Genomic DNA, 25,561 nt, shown 5'->3' on the forward strand with positions numbered 1-25,561 from the left:
GAACCGGGCCTCGTGTCAGGTGGCAGCACAGGTCCTCAAAGGCGCCGGGACATTTGCGAAACCCGTCCTCGGCACACACGCTGGCCTGCAGATCAGAGGGAGCGGGGAGATGCGGAAGGCAGAGCCGTGACCCCACGCCCGCCCCTGAAGGAAACCCTCTGCACCTTCCCGGCAGGCTGTTCTCTGCACTGAAGGGTCTCGTGTCCCGGTCCTACAGAGCTCGAGGGTCAGGAAGATTTCACGTACTCTTTACCAAGGACGCAGCCGACACAAGCCAGGGCCCACGTGTGGGATGTGATGGCCACACGCCCCAGGGACAAGGGGCCGGCCACGCGCCGCACGCTGCCTCCTCCGTGCGCGGAGAGGAGCGTCGGCATTCGGGCTCGGGCACTGTCGCCAAAGGAACTTCAGCTGCATTGTTTCCTCCCGAAAACGCAGGCCAGGGCAGTCACAGGGAAAACACGACTCTGTCCGGGCACGTGTCCTGCCGCGGGTTCGCAGGTGCTGCCTCAGCTTTCGGTGTCCGCGAGGGGCAGCTGGGGGGACACGTGCAGAGTCCTGGGGACGTCACGCAGCTGGCAGACCGCTTGTGTTCCATCTGGTTTCACGACGGGTGACGGTTTCTGGGGAAAAATTCTGGTGGCGTTGATGTCGCGAGAGGCATTAGGTTATTTTCCGGCGCGTTCTGTAGCAACGCTGGGCTGGGGCGCTCTGCCACCATCTGAAATCGATCTTCAAGAGTGTCCCACCGTGTGTACAAGGGCAGACGGAGACCTGTAGGTCAGCTACTGTCCGGAAAGCCGTGACAGAACGTGGCGACCGATGAGAAATCAAGCGGTTAGGGCAGAAGCTTCCTGGATGACGATGGAGGAGAGCCAGCTGGGAAGCCAGCCGGCCTGGGTCCTACTCTTGCCCCGGCTGCTGACGTGGGCTAGACCGGCCGGGACCACCCGGCCCAGCCTCCTCTAGGGAGACGTGAGCAGTGCGTGCCCCGCAGGGCCAAGCGGACAGCGTGCGGCCGGTTCCAGCACCCGCAACTGCTGCGATGTCTCGGGCTCTCGGTCCCTGGCGGGTGGGCGGGCGGGCGGCAGGTCCTGTACCCAGAGGACCCAGCGGCCCCCGGACCCCAGGGGACGCTCACTCTGGGGTCTCCTGGTGCAGCTGCCCTCCTCCCACGCCGCAGGCGCTCGGCTGACAGCGGTCGGGGGAACAAACGGCATCTCGCGGTGAGTCTGGGGAGGCCAGAGCCACGCGTGGCTGCGCTTACCGCAGTGGCCGACGGGTCCCGAACACAAGCATGGCAGAAGCACGGTGCCCAGCGTCCCCACGAGAGCCTGTCCCTGCCCACCCGGGGACGCCTGTGCTTCTGGAAGAAGTTGCCTTTCCCCCTGCGGCTGCTGGGTTAAGAGTTGGCTGCGTGTCCGGCTCTTGATTCTGGCTCAGGTCATGACCTTACGGTCCCTGGGTTTGAGCCCCGAGCCAGGCTCTGTGCGCTGACAGTGCAGAGCCCGCTCCGGATTCTCTCTCTCCCTCTCTCTCTCTGTCCCTCCCCGCTTGCTCTCCATCTCAAAAATAAATAAACGTTTAAAAAAAGGGAAGAGCCTGGGGCGCCTGGGTGGCGCAGTCGGTTGAGCGTCCGACTTCAGCCAGGTCACGGTCTCGCGGTCCGGGAGTTCGAGCCCCGCGTCGGGCTCTGTGCTGACAGCTCAGAGCCTGGAGCCTGCTTCCGATTCTGTGTCTCCCCCTCTCTCTCTCTGCCCCTCCCGCACTCACGTTCTTCTCTCTCTCTCTCAAAAATAAACATTAGGGGCGCCTGGGTGGCGCAGTCGGTTAAGCATCCGACTTCAGCCAGGTCACGGTCTCGCGGTCCGGGAGTTCGAGCCCCGCGTCGGGCTCTGGGCTGATGGCTCAGAGCCTGGAGCCTGTTTCCGATTCTGTGTCTCCCTCTCTCTCTGCCCCTCCCCCATTCATGCTCTGTCTCTCTCTGTCCCAAAAAAAATAAATAAATAAACGTTGAAAAAAAAAAATTAAAAAAAAAAAAAAAAAAGAGAAGAGCCTGGAGAGGCGGGTGCTGCTATTGCCCCGGGCGAGGCCAGCGGGCCGAGGCGGGCAGGGCCGGAGCAGACCCAGGCGGCCGGGCGCCCCCTCGCTCTCCTGGCGGGTGGGCTGCACTTCCAGGTCCCGGGAGGCTCAGCGGAAGAGCGGCTCCTGCCCGGCCCCCAGGACGCGTGCTCCGAGGTCCGCCTCGCCGCCAGCCCACAGAGGCAGTCCGCGAGGGCGCGGAAACCGGCGTTTCCGGGAGGAATGAAGCAGGTGCGTTCGGTGCTCACGGGTCGGACGACGGTGAGACCAGTGGCGTTTCTGCTGTGGCTTCGAGTGCCGCGTGTCTGACACGGGACTTGACAAAAAGCTGAGCGGGGCCCCGTGGGAGGCGCAGGCCCGGGCACGAGTTCCAGCCCTGTTCCTGTGGGAGTCTCCTCTGGGGGCTTCTGGGGGCTGGTGCTGGGCCTCGGAGCACAACAGGCCGGGCCTGACCCGGGCTCGGCGCGGATACCACGGACGCGCCGCTGGACCTTCCTGGGCCTGGGCGCCGGGGGAGCGTGGGGACGTGGAGGGGAGCGGACGGAGCAGGGGATGCGACCAGAGCCGCTCCGCCTCACACTGCCCCCCACCAGCACCGCCACCGCCCCGTCTGGGACACCCATCTTCTCTCGTGTTGCTCTGTTCCCACGGCGGACAGCGGCCTTCGCTCCAGAGGGACGTTTCAGAGCGAATCGTCACAGTGCACACACAGACCCGTCAGTCAGCTGTTCTCTTCTCCAGAGTCCCGTGTTTCCCCCAGCCCGGAACAACGCGCACGCTCCACTGGGCACATCCCCCGCCCCCGCCCCGTGGCCACCCCGTCCGTGTCACTGAGATCTCAGACGGGCTGTCCTGGGCAGTCAAGCCCAGTGTGTGGGCCCCTGCCATGCAGAGCCCCTGCTCCTTTGCACAGGCCCGTCCCTATTGGACCATAATGCCGCGTGAGAGCAGGAACCCGGTCGCGGCCGGCTCTGCCCCCCAGCCAGGCCGTCACAGCCACACAAGATGAGCATGGGCACCCATGGTCATGGCCGCTGAGCCTGTGCAGAGGCCGAGGGGGGTGAGCACACTCAGAGCGGGGGCCGCGGAGGTGATGCCAGTGTGGCCGGCACGTGCAAAGGCCCTGAGCAAAAGGGCCCCAGCTTCCTGTGAAGACAGCTCAGTCACAGGGGCGGCCGGTGGGCAGGAGCCCAGCTGCCCAGCGAGGCAGGAACCCAGAGCCTCTCCGTCTTCGCCCTCAGAGGGGGAGGCAGCACCCGACTCAGGAGTCGGGCCGGGGAGGTGCTGGGTGAACGCGGGAACTGACCAGCCGCCTGCAGGCCCTACCAAAGCCCCCCACTGCGGTACGGTGTGCCCCCCAGGATCACGAGGGGAGGGAGATGGGGAGAGAGCGTGCTCACCTGACGACTCCAAGCAGCCGGTGACACTGGGGCACGAGAACCTCTGGTCGAGGATGTCGGGATAGGCTTCCAGAAAGTCCACGGTCCCCAGAGGGCTCTCAAGGCGAGCGCCACCTACAAGCACACCCAGGACCCGGAGTGACGGACGCCGCCCCGCCTCGCTGACCCCTCACCCCCACCGGAAGCTGGTGAGTCACTGCCTGAGGACACACGTCCTTCCTGCAGACAGGGTGGACGAGCTGGCCCGGCGGGGCCCGGACGGCCCAGCTGCACCAGCGGGGGCGGGGCCTTACCCTGGAGGCGGAGCTCCAGCAGGCCGAGCAAGTAGCAGCTGGTCTGCTGCAGCAGGACGTTGTTGTCCCCTTCGTACGTGCAGTTGGGGTCGTTCTCGTTCCTGAGGTCGCCCAGGCGGTTCACTGCAACAGAGCCACACGCTTCATCACTTCCTGTGCTCGCGGGACGGTACTGCCACCATCCCCCGGCCCGACCGAGACACTGAGCTCCGAGGCCGCCGAGGCCCCGCTCCTCCCCAGCCGGGTCTCCACCTCCCAGCCTGGCCGCTCTGCCTTTAAGGGGACACACGGAGCCACGTGGCCAGGCCCCTGACGTCCACGGCGCGGCGCTCGAGAAATGCCCGGCGTCGCCCGCGTCTCCCTCTCCCCTGCTGACCGCGGGCCTCGCGAGGGTCGCTGACAGACACGGGCCCCTCAGGGGAGCTGCCCACCCCGTGGCATTTTTTTACACAAGAAACGTCAGGTATCAGAAGACAACGCTCAGCTTTTTTTTGTTGTCTCTCCCACCGATTACCGGACTTTGTTCCTCTGCCTGTTTTACAAGGTACGCTTTCCAGACCCTCCCGTCGGGGTCTCCATCCTCTGACGGAGAATGTTCTCCACAGGCCAGGCTGGGCCGGGAGGAGCCAGAGGGAAAAGCGGGGGCCTCCCAGGCTCACACGCTGCTGGGAACAGGGCCAGAGAGGGCGCACGAGGTTCTGTAGCCGCCGCCGGGCTCGTGGTCACCTGTGCCACCCTGATCGTTTTCCCCCGACTCGGTGCCCCAGGCCGTAGAGAGACCTCCCTACAGAAACAGTCGGGCGAAGCCACGGAGAAATAACTTGCAATTGCTATTAAACCTAGACAGGGCCCGTGACGTCTGCCCCGCTGAGTCGGGTCTCGCCCATTGCGGCCTGGCGTTTACACACAGGACACGGACACAGGAGTTTCTTGTCGTCTGCACTGCTGCACGTTCAAGTTCATTATCCCACTTACGGCCCAAAACGGCCAACTGTTTACAGGGACTCCAGGAGTCGTAACGACAGAAACTACAGAACGCTGCACAGAGGACAACATGGGTGAGTGACACGGCACAGCCACGGTCGCCTGTTCGTCAGCAGGGAAGGGGGAGGCGGAGGCAGCCGAGGGACGGCCGAGGGCCGCCCGCGTGACAAGGAACGGGACAGATCCTCGCCGGGAGCACGTGATTATCCACAGCCCGTCACTGACATGCTCCAGCTCGGCAAGAGCCTGCAACGCTTCTGAAGGTATCCTCTGATACAAGGCTGCCGCGTTCTGCTGTTTGGGAGGCGCATGGCCTTCTGGGAGTAACTGGATGTTACCCGTCAATTATTGCAGAACGGGGGACGCCTGAGCGGCTCAGTCGGTGAAGCGTCCGACTTCAGCTCAGGTCATGATCTCAGGGCTCGTGAGTTCGAGCCCCGCGTCGGGCTCTGTGCTGACAGCTCGGAGCCTGGAGCCTGCTTCGGATTTGTGTCTCCCTCTCTCTCTGCCCCTCCCCTGCACACGCTCTGTCTCTCTCTCTCAAAAAAATGAATAATCGTTAATTTTTTTTTTTTAATTATTTCAGAGTGGCACACGGGAAGCTCACGAATGATCACGGCATCTGCGAGAGTACTGCAAGTTCCAACGGTGACGTGGCCCCCGGCCACGTGCCACAGGCCCGACGCGGTGCCAACCACTTTACGTGTATTAACTCACATAAGCACCGCACGTGCCCGTGTCGCGGTACGCTTCTGTCGACCCTGGTTCGTGGGTGAGGAAACTGAGGCACAGCGAGGCTAGCTGGCGGGCCCGTGGCCGTGCGGCCCGTGACTGGCAGGGCAGGAGCTGGTCAGAGGCTGTCGGCTGCCTGCTCTCCTTACCACACAGCAGCTGCCCAAACGACAGCGATGCCAAGAAAAACTCTCTTTTCCTCTGTTTGAGAATTTTTCACCAGAACAAAACGTGCTGTCAGCTTACTGACAGGTCAGTCGCCGGAAAGTTACGACGCAACGAACGGATCACGTGCTTTCTGCTCTGGTTGTCGGCGGGCCCTTCACAGCGTCTCTCCTCAGACGTGGCAACATGAGGCCTCGGAGAGCGCAGGGATGTGTCTAGGCCAGGGGGTCAGCAAACGTGCTCTGGAAAAGGCCAGACGCTGAGCCCGAGCTCAGGCTCGACGCAGACGACTCGACTCCGTTCGTCGTGCGAATGCGGCAACAGAAAACCCATGGACGGATGGGTGTGGCCACGTGCCGATAAAACTTCATTCGCAAAAACCGGCGGTGGCTGACTTTGGGCGCCTGGCTGCAGTCTGCGGACCCCTTGAGTCAAAAGGAGGGCTACGGACGGGAAACGGTCACGCGCCTCTCGAGACCTACCCGCCAGGTAGCCGTGTCCTCCGCACGCCTCCCGGCATTCCTGAATTCCCCGCTGTGCGGTCCACGAAGCCAGGGGCTTGCTGCCCGACACCAAGGCGTGGATCTCACGTCCGAGCTCTGCCTTGGGAGAGGAAATCGACAAGAAGAGATGAAAAGAGGCTGACCTCTTTTCATCAAGAGACGACCAGAGGTCAGAGGTCAGTTCGCCCCTAGCGTCGAAGGCTCACGTCCCCTCTAGTCTAATCTAAGACACGCGACAGCTGCGGGAGAAAGGAAAAAAACAAAAAACCACCTTAACCTGAAAAGGGGGGTTCGCCTCTGAGTGGCTACACTGTGGTACAGACAGTTCCATGGCAACGAGCAAATAGACGCCAGGGGCATAAGGGTGATCACAGATGCAAAGCGCAGAAGCAAGGAGTCCATCACGGCTCACTTCCCGTGAAGCTCGTGAACCTGAAACGGAGCACTTGCGGAGGAGAGAAGAACCGAAGGCGGGGTGGGGAGGGCGCGCCCCTCTGAGGAGAGGGGCGGGCGGGCCCGGGGCGCAGGAGACAGCGTGGGTGACAGGGAGCCACAGGCGTCTCCGTAAGGGTGTCCCGGCCAGCGTCTCGGGGCGGGTCTCACCCTTTGCTTCTACCTGACGTTTCACAGAAACAAGAGAGATGAACACGCACCCCCGCTAAATGAGATGGTCCGTTTTGCCAATGTTTTCAACTTGAAAACGTCAGGGCCACTCCCAGGCCCTGCCGTGTGCCGGTTAAACCGCTGGGTTTCAGAAAGAATAAAGCGTGATTACTCTTTAGAACGTTACGAACGGGACGAGTCCAATGTCAGCTGCAGAAGCTTCAGTGACTCATCCCTGTGCTCCCAGGGCCTGTGCTTTGCCGAGCAGCGCACCCTGCTGGCCGCCTCCCGACTCCCGGATGTTTACGCTGAATGTTCCAAAACGTGCTAATTTGATACAGGCTTTTTAGGGTGTTGGACTTCACACCGATCGGCAGGATTTCTGACCTGTTTTCAAGCCTGTTTTCTCGTGATTCACATTTCACTCGTGCCCGGGAGGCAACGTGAGGGGCTATGGAAAGTCCGTCGTAAACTGTTTACACAGGAATCAGCCAAGGATGACTCGACACAGTGCCTGAGCTCAGCGGACGCTCAAACCTGGCATAAATCCTTGACTGTCCATTCAAATCCAGTCAGCTGGATTCAGCCTTTGCAGGATTGTTTACGAAAGGATCGGAGCCGTGAAATCTACCCTGGGGCCGGTATCGTGGATTGTGCAAACTCATCACATTTTCAAAAGCAGAAAGCCAGCTGAGCTCACGGACTGGAATTAGGAGTCACGTCAGCCCGTCCTTGAGGAGCAGGAATACGGACGCACACCTGAACGGTCCACACCACAGCGAGGATTCTGGGGGTCCTGAGCAGGGGGGCGGGGCACGGCTAAGGACACGCCTCCCGTTCGCCCCACGAGGCCGCCACGGACGGACAGATGTCGTTCGGGAAGACGGGTTGACGTGTGCCGTTCAACCTCGGCGACAGCAAAAAGGTTCGACACCGCGGAGAAAAGAGAATCGCCTCTCACCTGCCTGGTGCTGCGGTCCGTTCCCATGAGGCCTTGCTGAAACTCTGCCAAGTTCAGGAAGAGCCATTTGGAAAAGTGGTCTAAGGCATACACAGCCGCCAGGTATGGAAGTAAGCGCCACCGCTAAAATCGACAAGACGCTCACGTTAACACAGCACGGTCCTCCCACAGAGCCCGCCCCCGCTCGCAGACAACACCCTCCTCCTCCTGAACCCACCCCCTTGGCGGAGAGCCCCCCCACCCCGGGCAGAGACAGCACCCCTCCCTTCGTAGGGAACGAACTCCTCCTCAGAAAACGCACCCCCGCCTCGTAGGGAACCCAGCGCCCCCCTCAGGGACCCCCACCCCCCGCCCACTTGCAGGGAACCCAATTCAGCCTCACTCAAAGGTGCTCTTTCTGTAGCAGGCTCAGGGGTCTCACCAACGGGACCACTGGGAGGGTGACTATCGCCCCCCCCCCCCACCACACCGGGCTGCACAGGTGATCGCTTGTGCTTTGAATGCCCACCAGGGGCCAAGTGATGACCCCTCAGCCACCTGGGAAAGTGAGGCCCACAGGGGGCCAGGAGTCCGCCCGGGCAGGGAGGGGGTCTCTGCACGCCCAGCGCCGCACAGCTGGAAGGGCGTGGAGGAAAAAGCGGGAAAAGACCCGGCAAACGGGCACCACCCCCGCCTACCGCTTACGGAACAGAGGGCCACACATCCTGTCAACCGCTCTCCGTGGACTCGGGCATTTAATCCTCATTGCCACCCCAAGGGGAGGTGTCATCGGTTCTGGTCCGTGAGGAACCCAGACCCCGGGGAGGCAGCACAAGGCGGCCCTGCCCAAGGGCACGCGGCCGGCAGGGTGGAGCCCGAGCATAGTGGCCCGAGCGGGCTCCCGGACCGTGATTCGCCCTTGATGACCAGCAGTCGGGCGCGCTGACCTCGCAAAGGCCACGGGGCTCGCGGGGAAGGGAACGGCGTGTGCCACACAGAAGTGAGCCTGACATTCTGCTTCTCCTCGTTTGCTTATTACGAAAACAGGCACGCGGCCACGGTGAGAAGTGGGAGAAGAAACAGAGATTCTCTTACGGTTCCCTCAGGCTCTCCCTCAAACACCCCTGCGTTTCCACAGCGCTCGGCCCGAGACGGGGCTGGGCTTCGCTGCCGGACTCGGACAGGAGCCCCCTGTCTGACCCTCAATGCCCCCACCTGTGAACTGGGAATTGCGCCCCACCCGGTGAAGGCCAAGTGCGCCAGAAAGGCATGTGAGAAGCGTGGAGGCCGGGCGTGAGAAGGGCGGATACCGCACAAGCACTGCGTGCTCCTGGGATAAAACCGCGCCCCCTTTGGCATCCAGGCCGCCTCGTCCCCAAGGACGGGCCGGACGAGCGTCCCTCCCGCTACTCTAAATGCTGTCACCACAAACGGCCCGAGCGCCCGGCTGCCGCGGCAGACTGTTCCCGCGGGGTCGCTTCTTCGGGACGTGGTGTGGGAGCCAGAGAGTGGGGCCCGGGACGAGCCGCCACCGCCGGACCCCGCGGAGGCTTTGCGCGCAACTGCGTGGGAGCCTCACCAGCACACGCTTCTTCCAAGGGCCTCATTCGGGCTACCGCACACACGCCTTTTCCCGAAAACGCAGGTTCGAGAAGCCTCCTGCCCAGCGGCCAGGCTCCTTCCCGTCAGTTGCCCTGACCGTTGCCTGACGGGGTCTGACAGCCCCCCAGCAGCCAGAGCGCAGCGGCTCAGAGACCCGCAGGTGCCCCCGATGCCAGGAGGGACAGGCCGGGACGCCCGCCACAGCCGTACCTGCGTCTGATACTCGAGCACCGGTACCTCCTCCTCGTCTGTCGGCCCGAACTGACGCCGCGTGGCTGAGAAACGAAGGGCTATGGAAACGGCCAGCTTTAAGTTCACGACGGACATGGCCACGATGATGGCCCGACCTATGGAGAGGTTGTTCAGGGACGCCCCGAAGCGCTGCTTGGCGTCCTACAGGGAAAGCACACGTGGTGAGCGCGAGAGGGACTCCCGGCGGCCTCGGGGACAGCAGCACGCAGATGGCTGCGCCCGATGGTTCCCTGGGCGCCCCCCGCCGTGCACCCCCAGGCCAGGACCGCCGGGCGGGCCGGGCTGCGGAGGTGCAGGTGTCATAAGGCCCCCAGCAGGGACCCTCCCGCTGCAGGAGGAGGGATGAGTGCCCCACAGGGCGCCACCCCCAGCCGCCCGGAGCCCCCCAAGGCTTAGCCACGCCCGGCACGAAGCAGGGACACAGCGCCGAGGCGTCTCCACTTGGTGCCAGCGTCCCGTTCCCGTGACCCCCGGTGCCCCAGAATCCTCCCTCCCTGCGGAAGACGACCTTCCTGATGGCGTCCTTTCACGTGTTCTTTCACGACAGCTAACGGCCTCACGGGCACCGTGTCAATCCACCGCAGACCTCAGGGCCCCGGGCACCGTGTGCCACAGTGGCGGTGCCGCGGGCACATCCCGCTGCCAGTCTTAACTCCTCCGGGCACCCCGACCTCCCTCACCTCTTGCCGCCTCCCCTTGCTTCGCTTCTTTCATTCTTCAGACTTCCCTTCCGCGGTTACACCCACGGTGGAACTGGCGTGGCCACCTCGCGAGCCCGCGCCCGCCGGAGGGCATTCCCCACACCCCACACGCGCACGACACTTTGGGGGTCACCACGCCGCCTCCTCGCACGCAGAAACCCGGAGGCTCAGGGAGCTTCGCTCCGTGGGAGCCAGAGCTGCGCCCTCTCCCGAGATCCCGGGTGCGTCTCTGGGAAACGTTCTCATGTCTCTGCGGCGTGTCCGACGCGTGGGCTCCCGTGACCCGTCCCTGGTGCCGCACGGGCCCTCGGTCGGGTCTTCTCCCCGTCCTCGGACGCTCCTCGCCCCTGCTGCTCCCACACTTGCCTCCTCTCGCGCTGCTTCGGCCTCTCCTGCGCCTTCCGCGGACCCCTCCCTCGGGCCTCCCAGCCTCTGACCCGCACCTGCTCCGTTCGTCCCCTCGTCATGTGCCTTCCGTTCCTTCGCCGTCTGGTTAGCGTCTAGCGAACGGTTGATGTTACTCTTTCCGTTTCAAAGAGACTCTGGTGTCGTGCTGATTTCTCGTCCCTAGCGCCCCTGCCACGCTTCCTTCCAATCCCGCCGTCCCGACTCCAGTCAGGCGGTGCGTGTCCTTGGACAGAGTCCTCCTCCGACGGGCCCACCTGACCTCAGACACCGGGAGGCGACCAACTGCTCCAGTGTGTCTGTGACCATCGTGTGTCTATCACTCAAAGGACTCCGGGATGTGGTGAGCCCCGGACACCAGAGAACACTGTCACCCCCATTTGGGATGGCCACCACACGCCCTTAAACCCTTTGGGGGAACAGCACCAGCAGGGGGCAGCCTCCCTGACCAGCCCTGGAGGGCTGGGGGGTGAGCAGCGTCTGGCATCATGCCCTGGGGGTGCAGGGGACCCAAGTGCCGCCTTCCTTGTTGGTGACACTGGAACCTGAACCGAGAGGGGTTTGCCACTGGCCAACCCAGCTGGGGCGGGTCTCCGGGCAAGCCCCGGGAGCGTCCTGTGCAGCAGAGGGCCTTCCACCCGCGAGCTTCCCCACCTGGAGACACCTGTACCTTAAAGGGGGTGACGTAGGTACCCTCGGGGGTGACGTCTCCAGTCTGGTTCAGGAGGGCTTGGCGAGGAATTCTCACCTTGTGGAACATGGCAAATCTGTGGGGAGATATGGCAGGACTTCTGGTGACACGGGGCTCTGGCCCTGACATCAGTCTCCTCTCCTTCCAGAAACCCAGTCAAGTAAGAGCAAAGGAAAGCCAAAAGGGTGCCAATCCCCCAAAGAAAAAGAAAATGGGAGAAGATAACAGAGACAGGAAATTTCAACGAGTTTTTCTAGCTAAAAAGCTTCAATAGAGGCTGCCTGGGTGGCTCAGTCGCTTAAGTGTCTGACTTCGGCTCGGGTCACAATCTCACGGTTCGAGCCCCGAGTCGGGCTCTGTGCTGACGGCTCAGAGCCTGGAGCCTGCTTTGGATTCTGTCTCCCTCTCTCTCTGCCCCTCCCCTGCTCTCACTGTCTCTGTCTCAAAAGCAAATAAACATTAAAAGAAAATGTTTTTTAAAAAAGGTTAAATGAAAAAATGTGATGTGCGTGAGGCGGGGCTCTGGGCCAAAACAATGGCCACATATTGGGAATCACGAGCCAGGTTCCTGAGGCCGCTGGGACAAAGCTGGTCGGTCAAGAAAAAAGGAGACAACTGATTTTTTTCCGGTTCTCACCCTTCAATTTCATACCAGAATCCACGATACGATGTGAAAAATCAACAAACTAAGGTTTTGAACTCTTGCGCGACACAAAAGAACACCGTTACCGTATCAGCGATCCAAAAGGAAACAAATCCGTTTCTTCTGAAACTCTGAGAAGAGCCAGCTCACTCCCACGCCACTTAGGGAAGCTATTTTTTACGGCTGTCAGGTTGGGAAAGCCTATTCCTTTGTCTAAGGGACAAGGTCAGGCAGAGGACTGGATGTTCCACAACCTGAACAAAAACCCCAAACCACCTTGTGAATATCGAGAGCTCCCACGGCGACCAATCTCATGACCAGGAGCACTTTGAGTGCCCTCCAGAACGCTCTCTGGCTCACCCACGGGAGACGGCGGTTTAAAGCACGGCGTCATCGAGCCGGAGGGGAGCAGGGCGCCAGTTCCGCCCAAGCAGGGTCCTGGCCACCTCCTCCCTCCGTCCGTCTTCGTCTAGCGCCCACCCCCTCCGGCCCGGCTCACTGACACAACCACCGCTGGGCTCTCTGCCGGGCCACGTCCTCAGTCTGTCCTGCACGCGGGAGCACGGCCCTTTCCAAACTGCTGACCGGAACGGGGACGCCCCGCACAAGTCCCTTCAAGCCCCCAGCCCCTCAGAGAGATGTGGGGAGCCCTCAGACAGGGGCCCTGCCTCCAGCCGGGGGGCGCCTGCCGTGACCCTCAAACAGGCCAGGCTCTCTCTCCCGTGGTCCCCGCGCAGGCGGCCCTCAGAGCCCGCCACCCCCTCCAGAGGCCCGTCAGGACTCTCCTCTCACCCCCCTGCAGGGGGTACCGGCCCTCTCCCCGCACCACTGCAGGGCGGCCCCACTCTGCAGTGACTGCCTGCTGTCCACGTCCTTGCTCAGCCACCTACTTCTCGGTGCCAGTTTCTGTGGGTCCGATTCACCCTCTTATGACGGGGCCATCGGGCCTGGCACCTGGCGGATGCTGAGAGAGCCACGAGGCGGGCCGACAGCAGGTGACACGCTGTCCCCTGGGTGCCGCTGATCTCTACGCCACTCCCCGCGTCCAGGCCGGCCTTCCAGGACCCCGGGGAAGAGCAGAGACGGGGCTGTGCGCAGGGCGGGCAGGAGGGGCGCCCTCCCAAATTCCTTACGAGGCGCCCAGGGGATCTGCAGGTGAGGGATGCTCGGCCCCTGGGGACCTCCAACCTCCGCGGGCCGCCCTCCCGAGCACGGGACGAAGGGGAGCGGCAGACGGGCCCCGCTGGGAGACTCTGAGGCCCTGCCGGGATCGGCCGCCTTGTCCGGGCCTCGTGGGGTGGCTCCGACCGGGCGCGGTGGAGGCCGCGGGGGGCCCAGACGGGGCCCAGACGGGGCCCCCCCCCCCCGGGCAGTGAGGGCAGCCATCCGCCTCTTAAGAGCGGACTCGGCGCCAGCACCCCCGGAGAGCTCCAGCTTCTTGCTTGAAAGCTGAGGAATGCTTCTCGAGCACGACTGAAAACTCCAAGCGCCCTTTTTAAGGAGTGGAAAATCTTCCCCTGTCGTGCCACAGAAGCTGGAACAAGGCTGAGCCACATTTCTACTTGTGCAAGTATTTGCTGGCGTTCGACCGAAAGCACGATCTCACACACTCTCGTCTGGGCACGTGCGGACCACAGAATCTGTTCCAGAAACAGATGGTGGCCAGCCCGCGGGTGTGGGCGTGACGGGGGCTGCGACGTGGGGTGTGTGACCCCAGAGTGTGTGCAGCACGATGTGTATATGACACGGGGTACGTGGGACACGGTGCGTCGGACACGATCTGTGTGCATGTGAGAGAGGGTGTGACACAGGGTGCGTGTAGGGCACGAGGTACGTGACACGGAGTATGCGTGTGACACGGGGCGTGTGTGGCCTGGGTGTGTATGTGACACAGCTCTCAAGCCACAGGTGACGTGTGCGTCCCAGCACGCTTTCCTGGCCCCACAGGCGGCCGGGAGGGTGAGGACAGCACTGAGGGTCCTGGTGGCTCCCAAGCTGGAATCAGCAGGCACCCGAGAGCCGAGCAAGCACCCTCGGGTTAATGACCCTGCAGGGGAGACCGCGGCCATCGGGGCCGGGCACACACTCACCCGTTGTCGATGCCGTTCAGCCCAAGCTTCTTCCCTATGTCGCCAACCATCACCCCCGGCATGGGAAGAAGGGTCTTGGGGTTCCGGATCTGTACGAGACACAGAAAGCCGCAAACGGCAACTGTTAGGACCACACAAAAATCTCAAGAATACGTTACAAAACCCCGTGACTAAGCCGTGGGCTCCCTTCGTGTATCTGCAGGGGGTAAGTGGTGCCCTTCAGAAACGTGACCTCGTCTGGGATCTTTGCGACTGTAATTAAGTGAAGGATCTGGAGACGAGGGGGTCCCGGATGCCCCAGCTGGGCCCCAAATCCAATGACAAGTGTCCTGTAAGAGACAGAGGAGAGGACGACGTGGGGAGGAGAGGGTGCGGCCACCAGGGGCTGGGACGAGGCAGGAACAAGATGTCCCCTAGAACCTGGCGGGGGGCGGGGGGTTCGACACGGATCTCAGACTCCCAGCCTCCAGGACCGTGACCTCCTGTTGTTTTAAGGCCCCGGTTCGTGCCGTTTGGCTACAACGGTGCCGGGCCAGCAGCTGAGGAGTCCCCGCAGCCTGGAGGCCATCCGGAACATCCATGTCACGTTCAAGTCGGCCACAGGGCTGGCGCCGGGCTGTAGCGAATGACGAGATGGCCGGGTGCGGGGGAAGAACCATCCTGAGATTGGCTTTGGGCGACGGGTAAACATGCTTCCCTAAGTACAGGTGCGACGAGCCGACAGTTCTCACTGTGCGAGCTCCGTGCAGGGACACGGAGCGTCCCCCCCGAACACCTTCATGGGGGCGATTCCGCACCCGCTGTGAGCCGGCACCCTCCCCCCGACCGCCGGGGACGAGGGCGCCTGAGGCCGGCTGGCTGTCCCTCCCAGAGGGCGCCCCAGGCATCCAGCGCACGGGTCGGCCCCACCACAGGAGGATCACCCAGCCCAAAGGTCAACAGCGTCTGGGAGCTGGAATACTGAGTCTGCACTGTTGGGAACTTTTATTTTAGGGGAACACTCTTCTGCCTACACTGATCATCACGATAACGGTATTTTGGGTACAACAAAGGCTGAACCCCCGATGCAAACACTCTTCCCCCCTCCGACTCTTCGGTAAGACCCAGTGACACTTCAGGCACTACCTTTTTATAACATTTTAAAATAGAAAATCGCTGGAAAGAAGGTGCACGTGGAGAGAAGAGGCACTAAAAGAAAACAAGCTGGTGTGTTCCGGGTCATCGCACAGAAAAATACAGCCAGGGTGGGTTCCGGTTCACGGGGAAATCTACGATGGCGCAGTGGCCACAAATACCGCACCGACCTCCCAGTGAAGGAAAGGAGGCGGACTTGAGTCCACGGCAGAACGCGTTAACGTCAAACTCCTCAAATAAACCTGATCGCGTGGATTTCCGTATCACGGTGCCACAGTCTGCAAAGGCTCCCCGCCTGGTATAGAACCAACCTGTGACAAATCGCGCCGTACCGGCCGCGACCTGTGAGGTGCGTCACAACCCTAGAAGAGTCTTGTGATCACTCCTTTCAAGCTCTCTCCCTCCACGGGGACAGGGAGGCGCCCCCCCACCCCACCCCACCCCCCGCGAGCCCCGGCCTGACGCACACTCGGCCTCGGAAATGCTCCCCCCGGATAGAGGCACAACACAGTCCTGCTGAGTCCCTAGAGCACGGTGCGTAAAGAGTCTAAAACACCACGGCGCTCCCGACCATGGCACAGAAAGACTGAACAGGGCCGAAGGCTAGCCAATTTCCCCCTAGAAGTTCACGGCGGGTACAAACGCATACACCCAGAAACAGCAGGGGGCGGCCTGAGGCGAACCTGGTCTGCAGTGGCTCCGATGTGAATTGGAAAATAAGGACACGAGCAACAAGGGAAAAAGGGGCTGGAATTAAAACCCTTTGCGCCTCCAAGGACACGAACAAGAAAATGGGAAGACGACCTACGGAATGGGAGACAACCACCTACCGGATAAGGGGTCGGCCTCCGGGACGTGCGGAGAGCTCTCAGACCCCAACAACAGAGACAAACCGCCCACTTCAGAAATGGACCGAGGGCACCTGGGGGGCTCAGTCAGTGGAACGTCTGACTCCTGACTGCAGCTCAGGTCATGACCCCAGGGTCGTGGGATCGAGCCTCCCCCCACCCCCCCTGCTCCCGTCGGGCTCCGTGCTGAGTGTGGAGCCCGCTTGGGATTCTCTCTCTCCCTCTGCCCCTCTCCCCTGTGCACACTCTCCAAAAAGAAAAAAAGGAAAAGGAAATGCACATCAAAAGCACAACTGGGGTGCCTGGGTGGCGCAGTCGGTTGAGCGTCCGACTTCAGCTCGGGTCATGATCTCACCGCTTGTGAGTTCAAGCCCTGCGTCGGGCTCTGTGCTGACAGCTCAGAGCCTGGAGCCTGCTTCGGATTCTGTGTCTCCCTCTCTCTCTGCCCCTAACCCACTCGCATCCTGTCTCTGTCTGTCTCCAAAATAAATAAATGTTAAAAAAAAAAAAAAATACTACCATGCCCACTCATGTGCATAGTTAAGAAAAAAAGGAAGATATGTATTGGTGAGGATATGAGAACATCCGAACCCTCACGCGCTACCGATGGGAGTATAAATTGGCAGAACCGTGGAAAGCAGTAGAGCAGTTCCTCCGACAGTTAAACACGGAATCACCCCAGGACCCGGCACTTGCACTCCTGGGTGCGGACCCCCGAGAACGGAGAACACGTGGTCAGACAGACCGGTGCTCATGAACGTTCACGGCAGCGTTATTCACAACAGAAACAAGGTGGAAACAGCCAGAATGCCCATCAGCAACCAGGTGCACGCACTGCGGTCCATGCACACGAAGGCTTATCCCCCCCCCCCCTAAAAAGCACGGAAATTCTAACACATACTGAGCACGTTCTGACAACGTGGATGGCCTTCAGAAAACAGGCTGAGGCACAGAGGTTCACGTTGGAGGGTTCCTTGCGTGTGGAACGTCCTGTGCAGGCGAATCCGTGGAGGCAGAGAGCAGGCGAGCGGTTGCCGGGGGCGGGGGGGGCGAGGAAGGGTGCGGGGCGCCCTCCCGGAGACGGAAACGCTTTAGGACTAGACACGGGTGCGGATGCCCGACACTGGGAAGGCACCAAAGGCCCCTGAATTTCGGTTCACTTCGTATTACTTGAATTTCACCTCAATGAGGACAAAGGGACACGGCTTACTTTCGTCTCTTCCGAGAAGCCCCTCACCCGGAAGGTCTTAACAAGAATGCCAGAGTGGGGTTGGGGTGCAGGGCAGCGGGGCTTCGGTCAGGATCCAGGTGGCCAGGACAGGAAAGTCCGGACAAGCTTCCGGAAGCTCCGGGTTCAGGGACACCGCAGCAGCCCCGGGCGGTAGGGAGACAGGCCCCACCAGGGAGGCAGGAAGCCCAGGCCTGGCCATCGGTCCCAGGCGCCCCCGTGGCAGTAGCTGCTGCGTGTGGCCCGGGAACAGGAGACGTCAAGGCCCCGAGTCAGACTTTAGGTCGGCACGGGAGGCCACATCGGACGTGCTGGGTCAGAACCGCAGGAAGGCGGGGCCGGGAAGCCCAGGTTTGCGAAGAGTGTCTGGAAAGATGGCGACGTGGCCGCCGGAGGAACAGGACGACTCTGCCTCAGATGACCTCAGGTCTAGACCAGGGTTGACCAAGCCCGGGCCACCGCCATCGGGGGCTGGATAATTGCCTCTTGGGGGTGGGCAGGCCGTCCTGTGCGTTACAGGGCGTCCGCCGTGTCCTTGCCGCGTGCTCACTGGACGCCAGGGGCACCCCCGCCCCAGCTGCGATGAAGGCGTCTGCCGGTGAAGCCAAGCGCCCGTGGGTGAGACCACCCCGCCGAGAGCCCCCTCACCTGCACCAAGAAGGAATGTAGGCCGTGGCAGCGGCCCCCGGGCGTGTACAGCTGGGCAAACACCACGGCGTGGGTGGCCGTCTTGCCCATGTTGCCGACCCAGAATTTGGCGGCCTCGAAGTCCGGGGAATGTAGGATGAACTCCTGCGCAAGGGGAAAAAGAAGGTTAGAGCCGTAGTCCAAGTTGCAATGAACAAGTCAAACACGTGCAGAATCCCACGTTCTCTGCTCAAAGTCCCCGAAGAAGAGCAGAACCGAGCGCACGCTTTAGCGCCCGTGTGGCGCGAGGGGAGGCCCGTACACGGAGCGTATCCCTGGGTGTTGTGACTTAACGAAGACACCGGTACGGAAAACCACTCCGGGGTCAGACGATGAAATATACGCCAACTTCTCCGGAAGCCGGCCGGTGCCCAGGGAGCGGTCACCGCGATGCTCGTCTTCCGCGGCCCCTCCTCTGTGCGCTCCTCCCTGACCCCTCTCTGGGCTCTGACCAGCGACAGACCTTCTTTTCCCACGGTCTCCCCCCGTCTACGAGCTCCATGAGGGCCACGTGCCCAGGAGCACAAGGCACCTCAAGACATCAGGGTGAGTGAACCCGGGGGTCACGGGAGGGGCCGGGAGGCTCGCCGGGTATTCAGCAAGGCAGGAGATGAGCAGGGGAGACACGGGGCGGGGGCCCTGGCTGGGGGCCGGGAGGGTCCCTGAGTCGGGTGGGGTAGGGGAGCCTGTGAGCCATTCCAGGGTTGGGCGGGGGGCTTGACAGCTGGACAAAGCCAGAGTGTGACGGCGAGCTGCCTCCCGTGTAACCTGCAGGCCACTGCGGGCAGACCCCGGTGGGTGTCCTTCTCCCCGCAGGTGGGAAGCTGTGAAGGGCACACGGGGAACCCCCTCGTGCCGCCCAGCGGTGTGCACGGGGTCATGGCCTCCAAGCGCACCGTGTGACTACCTCGCAGATGTTGACGCCCCACTGAAGAAAAGCGGGGGGGATGGGGGACTGGAGTCCCCCCTCTGCTCCCCCCTCTGCAGGCGTCCTCCCTGCATGTGGCATACCGCCACCGTCCCCTCCAGGTCTCCATGGCCCCCTGGCACACCTAACTTCTTGCGGCTGTCCGTCCGTGTCTCCGCTCTGGCACGAGGGATCCCCCAGAGCAAAGATTCACGTGTCACGTTCGCCGCTAGCTGCCCGGTCCCTGAAAGCCGTGCCCAGCACATAGCAGGTGCCCGACCAGCGGCCCACAGAGGACCTCGGGCTCCCGATCTCCCCTGCTCCGACGTCACGCTCACTTAAGTACAGGTGCCGAGAGGAAGCAGGTCAGAAGCAGGCTGCCCCATGGACGGCCAGGCTTCGCCCAGGCCCCCAGGCCACATGGGATCTGCCCTCTCCGCCTCCCCACTTAGCACCGAGAGCCCTCGGCACCAGAGGGCAGAGAAAAGAGACGGGGCCGGGCCAGCAAAACCTGGGTTCGGATAAAGGTACCTGGTGGCTGAAAGGCCAATAGAAAACCCAAGAGGGCTGTCGCTGACGGCTCTCTGCCCGCCGTTCTCCGGTGCACGGGACCACGGGCACTGCACCACGACCACCTTCCCCTTGGCCCTGCCCTGCCCCGCCTCAGCCCCCCTCGGCTTCATGCCTCTGCTCTGCTGGCACACAGCCCCTCAGCACACAGTGTGCACGGAGCCCACATCACTGAACGCACGAAGGAAGGAATGAGAAGCAAATACACAAGCACAGGGCTTTACTTTCCGTTACACGGACTCTTGCAAACCACACTACCGACAAGGGGCAGGCAAAGGGCTCCTGGAACACTAGGGCAGGTGCAGAACAAGCAGCGGGGACCACAGTCCTCGGAGGAGCGGACGAGACTGACCCGGCGGTGGGAGAGGGGCCAGGGGGTGGGAGCGGCACAGCACAGAGGCCACGGGCGGAAGCTTCCCGACCCATGCGCCCCATCCTCTCCCTGCCCTCCCTTCCCTCCGCGCCACCAACCACCCGATAAATCATGATCCCATTTGCGGACACGTGTCTCCCCGAGAGCGAGGACAAAGCCCGCGACTGCACCGTGCTGCGACCGACACCTGCACAGGGACGTGCTAGACGGAGATGCGGACATGGGAGGCAGCGGCCAACGGCGCCAACACCATACACGTCTGCACGCGGGCCACGGGATGCAGGAGGGCGGTGGGGCCGGAGGGGCCAGACACGGGGGCAGGAGTGGACGAGGCAGGCCCCGGCCGGCAGAGCCTGGTGCACACAGGGGGCAGGGGCAGCCAGCAAAGACCAGCGCCCGGGAGACTCTTCTTCACGCTGTTGGTTTTGTAAACGAACCGGGCCGCGTCCAAACCCCAGCAGGCAGGTGAACAAAGAAAGGAACCTCTCCCCCCAGGAGCTGCCACCCTCCCGGGTGAGGAGTCTCCGTGTGCACGGTAGAAGCACACGTGTCTAAAGACGGGTTTCTGGGCATAAGGACACCGCATCACACGCGACGCGCACGTAACACCTACCTCCGTGGCGGGGTCGTAGTGAGCGGTCGTTCTGATGGCCTTGGCGTTACTCCCGTGACTTACTTCAGTCACAGCAAAACATCCAAAAATCTAACGCGGGAGCACAAAACAACGTAAGGCAAGAAAGGTTCCAGGAGGGACCCGCTGCTGTCCTTCCTCGAAGGACAAAACCCCAGGTCAAAGCACTAAATCCCCACTCCCCCGCCCAACCCACCAGGGTGTTAGGGACACCACGTCCCCCAGCCTGTGAGGACGGCGGGTTAGGTGAGGTGACAGCCGCCTTGCCAGGGCCGTGAAAGGAAAGGGAAGGCCTCGCTTCGACAGCAACAAGCTAAATGCACCGGGTGCTGGGGTTTCGGCGCACACGGCCCCCCGGAACCTCCTCTGGCACGCGGCCCTTTGCAGAGACATCTGGGGACCACGGGCTCACGGTCCGCCGGGACTCTGAGCTCACCTCCACGTTGAGGATCTTGGGAAGGTATTCTAAATGTCTTTCGGAGCCAGACTTGTAAATCGCGAATCCAAAAACCTGAAAATATAGAATCATCAGAGAAAGCGGTGGCAGTCAAGGAGTCCTGAGGTCCCGGGGCCTCAGGAGCCACACACGCTTTGACACCCGTGGCAGGGAAGGGGGGGGGGGGATGGAATCCGCGTCTGGTATGCTCAGCAGAAGCACTTCAGGTGCCTTCGGGAGGTCCCCAGGGGCTGCGGACAGGGGGAGACGGCAGGGGACAGGGGAGAGGAGGGAAAAGGGTGCACACGGGCCACATGTCCCACCCAGCCACACATACCTCCCCACCTCCGCCCGTGTGCCGGCAGGGGGCACTGGCATCTCCCCAGACCTGCTTTCCCTTCCCTTCTTGTTTTTGGCTTTTGGGGGGGGGGGGGTTCTTTTAAGTTTTTTTGGCATAAAAGCAAAAGAGTCCCCCAAAGTTCCTTCTCTTCCGGAGTTTTCACTGCTTGGCACTCCCGTCGAGGACTCACGCGTGCAAATTTGCACACACAGCCGGAAGAAGCTGGACTTCTTCCTCAAACATCACGAGATCTGCCCACACATTCTAATCTCTGGTTTTGCTTCCTATATTATTTTTTATTTTTTTATTTTTTTTAAATGTTTATTTTTGAGAGAGAGAGAGACAGAGACAGTGTCAGCAGGGGGAGGGGCAGAGAGGGAGACACAGAATCCGAAGCAGGCTCCAGGCTCCAAGCTGTCAGCACAGAGCCTGACGCGGGGCTCGAACTCACAGACTGTGAGATCATGACCTGAGCCCAAGTCAGACACTCAACTGACTGAGCCCCCCAGGCGCCCCTCCTATATTAGTTTCTAGAAATCTCTTAAGAGAGCAACGGCTGGCTGCCTCCGTGGGTACAAACAGCACGTGACTCTTGGTCTCAGCGTCGCGAGTTCAAGCCCCAAGAAAGTAATCTCTTAAAGAAACCTCCCCCAGACACACACACCCCACGAAACCCTACGAGCGAGCAAACACCAGCCGCCGCCACACCCCGCGGGCAGCGTCTGCCTCTCGTGTGCTGAGGACCCTCTCTTGCACCTCCTCCTCCCGCCCGGCCCCGGACGGCGCCCTCCCCCGCCTCACGTGGGGCGTGAAGGGCTCGATCCCCTTGGCCTCCTCACCGCCCACTCACCAGCAGGTGCAGCAGGAACTTCTGAGCCAGGGACCAGTCGTACGTGCCCAGGCAGGTGATCAGCGTCAGCACGGACAGCGGGTTCCGCACCATGTCCTCCACGCGGACGAGGGTGCGCCCCAAGACCCGCTTGCAGCGGAGGAAGGTCAGCTCTCGGTGCTTCTCCAGCGAGAGCTCGTGGCCGCGGGAGCGGGCGAACAGGGGATCGTCCTCCAGGGCCGAGAAGATGCTCTTCTGGAAATGCGGGAGACGGGAACGGCCGGCTCGAAGGCGAAGGACGGCAACGCGCCGCGCTCTCGCTCAGGCTCTTCCCGAGGCCGCTGGTGCCGTGGGACACGGGCGACCCCTGCAACCCCGGGGCGGACGAAGGCCCCTCCGGCCGCAGGCACGGGGACCTGAGGCCTCAGAAGCTTAACCAACCTGTGTTCGCCCGGGGGGGGGGGGGGGGGCCTCCGAGGACACGGGCCAGGCCGGGGGCCAGCTAGGGTGTTTAGGGTCCTTAGGGGCCGCACGGCCCCCTGTGCCCGCAAGTCAGACGCCTGGCGCGCCACCCGGAGCCTCACCTTCAGGCGCAGCATGTCCTCGCCTTCCAGGAACAGCGCCAGCTCCTTCCAGCAGAAAGAGGCGTGGGCGCGGTAGGCCTGCAGGGGTCCCCCGGGCAGGTCCGGCAGCAGGGAGGCAGCGTCGCCTTCAGACGGGGCCGCCATCGCACCGCGTCAGCCTGCGGGACGCGGACACCGGAGTCGGCCGCCGTGCCCGTTCGGCCGCCCGCAGCCGCGCGACAGGCGGGACAAACACAACAGACGGACTCGGAAGGGCCGGCAAGAGTCGGTCACCGCCTGAGACCTCGTGCCCCCTTCCCCAGAGAGAAGGTCAGGAGGCAGCCCCGGGCAGCTGAGGCCAGAGGACGCCTCGCCCTCTCGGGGCCACCGGACCCACCCCCGAAGGCCATCGACCCCGCGGTCCGGGAAGCCGCCCTCTGGAGTCCGGCCAACACTGGCCAGTCCACTCTGGCCGCACAGGACGGCCCGCCAGGGCACGGGACACCTGCCAGAGAGCCTTTGAACACAGCCTTTTGCCCCGAACTCTCCCGACGGACACACATCTGGCTTCCCACCCCCGAAGCGGGCACCTTGCAGCCCAGCCCTCCTGACCAAACAATCCTCCCGGGTCTTCTCAGAGGACTGCTCCCTTCCCGCCATGGATTCCCACTGGATTCGAGGAGCGGCGGGCGGGAGAGCGGAGTCCGGGGTGTGGACACCCCCGCCCCCTCCCCCACCCCGGTGGATGCCATCTAGGACGCTGGGTTCTGAGTTGCTCAATTTTGCCCAGAAGCAAATGGGAACTTGATGAAACAAGTTCATCTCTTGATGAAACAACCTCCTGTGTTTGTTTCCACGTGAGGGGGCAAGGTGGGACGGGGCCTTCCGAGCACCCGAGTGGCTGTTGGGGACGCGCCCTGTGGACTGTCTCTTCTGGAACCCTCCCCCAAAGCGCAAGCCCATGCTCACGTCCCTGCTGAGGGATGGAGAATCTGAAGCTCAGCCGGCACTTTCTGGGGCTCCCGGGGCTGCAGAAGGGCAGCTCCCAAGCCCAAGTCCCCCTCCACAGGCGCCACCTTGTGATGGAGAAGCATCAGCACAAACTAAACCAAACGCAAGCAGACGTTAGACGGTGAAGACGGTGAAGACGGGAGCAAAAATCACCAGAACAGAAAAGAGGAGAGCAACAGAGAAAACCAACAAAAGGCTGGTTCTCTGGAAAGACTGACAGAATTGACAAACTTTTAGCTAGGTTGAGCCAATCCAAAAGGGGACATTACCACCGAGCCTAAGGAAACAACAATGATCCTGGGGCACCCGGTGGCTCAGTCGGTTGAGCGTCCGACTTGGGCTCAGGTCATGATCTCCCAGTTCGTGGGTTCGAGCTCCGCGTCGGGCTCTGTGCTGACAGCTGGGAGCTTGGAGCCTGCTTCAGGTTCCGTGTCTCTTTCTCTCTCTGCCCCTCCCCCACTTGTGCTCTGTCTCTCAAAAATAAATAAATGTGAAAAAAAAAATCAATAAACTGCCCACAAAGAAAAGCCACAGGGCTTCAATTGTGAATTGTAGCAAACATTTAAAGAAAAACACCATGTCCACAGTGTTTTCCAAAAGACAGGAACAGGGTGTCCCATGAAGCCAGCAGGAGACAAGGGAGTCGTGCCCCAGGAAATTAAGGCCAGGTCAACGTCTGAAAGTCAATCAGGGTAAGACACCACACCAGCAGAATAAAGGACAGACATTCACGATTGTGCCAACGTGTGCAGGAAAAGCATCTGACAAAATCCCGCACCCTTTCGTGAGAAATTCTCAACAAAGTGGAAACAGGAGGAAACTCCCCCCACCTGCTAAAGGGTGTCTACAAATACCCACAGCTGCCCTCACACTTCAGTAAGGATTCATCACCTTTCTCTGAACATCGGGACCAAGACAAAGATGTCCGCACCGCCCTCCTAACCAACACAGTGCTGGGCATGCTAGCCACCGCAGTTACGCAAGAAAATGAAATCAAAAGCATCCTAATCAGAAACCTCTCTCTTATCTGCAGATGACATGATTTTGTATATAGAAAATCCCAAGGAGCCCACTAAAAAACCATTAGAACAAATTAGTTCGCTCAGTTTACAGGCTACAAAATCAACTGTATTGCTATATGCCAGCGATAACTCCAAAATGAAATTAAGAAAAAATTCAACTTACAACAGCATCGAAAACAATAAATTCAATAAAAAAAAAAGTGTAAAGCATTTTTTAAAGAAACCTGAGACCTGAATAAACGGAAAGGCACCCCCCCTCATTCATGAATCAGAGGGCTTGATGTCGTCACAAAGCCGACACTCCCCAAGTGATCTGCAGAGCCCCTGTGGCCCCAGTCAAAATCCCAACTGGCTTTGTTCTGCGGGAACTGAAAAGCTGATCCTAAGATCCATGTGGAAATTTAAGGAACCCGGAATAGACAAAACCGTCTGGAAAAAGAGCAAAGTTGGAGAATCCATTCTGCCTGATTCCAAGACTTGCTGAGAAGTGACAGTGACGAAAACATCATGGCGTCGGTAGAAAGTCACATGTGTGTAGACGGACAGAACAGAACTGAGAGTCTGGAAGTAAACCCTGAAATGTAGGGTCAACTGCTTTGGGACAAGGACGCCAAGACAACGTCATGGGGAAGGAACAGTCTTTTCTCAAACGGTGCCAGCACCCCAATGTCCACGTGCAAAGGAATGAGGGCCAACTCTTACACACACACACACACACACACACACACACACACACACCACTGAACTCAGAAGGGACACAGACTTAGATGTAAAAGTTAACACGAAAACCTCTAAGAAGAAAATGTAGGAGTAAATCTTTACAATCTGAGGTGAGCCAAAGCCTTCTTGCACAAGCTATAAAAGTAGCTAACTTAAACTTCATCAAAAAACAAAAA

The 25,561-nt window shown here is 61.2% G+C and overlaps 1 protein-coding gene across 3 annotated transcripts in view; it reads right to left on the reverse strand.

Moving 5' to 3' along the window:
- Positions 1-25,561, reverse strand: part of ACOX3 (acyl-CoA oxidase 3, pristanoyl) — a 41,987-nt gene that overhangs the window by 13,142 nt on the left and 3,284 nt on the right. For all 3 annotated transcript variants that reach the window (XM_047094202.1, XM_047094200.1, XM_047094201.1), the window contains exons 2-13: positions 22,654-22,811; positions 22,091-22,324; positions 20,901-20,975; positions 20,447-20,536; positions 17,945-18,088; positions 14,087-14,175; positions 11,333-11,429; positions 9,515-9,697; positions 7,724-7,846; positions 6,139-6,259; positions 3,776-3,898; positions 3,483-3,596 (exon numbers count right to left, since the gene is read on the reverse strand). In XM_047094202.1, coding sequence (XP_046950158.1) covers positions 3,483-3,596; positions 3,776-3,898; positions 6,139-6,259; positions 7,724-7,846; positions 9,515-9,697; positions 11,333-11,429; positions 14,087-14,175; positions 17,945-18,088; positions 20,447-20,536; positions 20,901-20,975; positions 22,091-22,324; positions 22,654-22,797 — 1,537 coding nt within the window. In that variant the 5' untranslated portion in view covers positions 22,798-22,811. The remainder of the gene's footprint in view (positions 1-3,482; positions 3,597-3,775; positions 3,899-6,138; positions 6,260-7,723; positions 7,847-9,514; positions 9,698-11,332; positions 11,430-14,086; positions 14,176-17,944; positions 18,089-20,446; positions 20,537-20,900; positions 20,976-22,090; positions 22,325-22,653; positions 22,812-25,561) is intronic.

This window comes from Lynx rufus, unplaced genomic scaffold, assembly GCF_022079265.1.
Source record: "Lynx rufus isolate CCGP_SWC_20201006 ecotype Redwood Valley unplaced genomic scaffold, mLynRuf1.p SCAF_38, whole genome shotgun sequence".
In the NCBI taxonomy this organism is placed as follows: domain Eukaryota; kingdom Metazoa; phylum Chordata; class Mammalia; order Carnivora; family Felidae; genus Lynx; species Lynx rufus.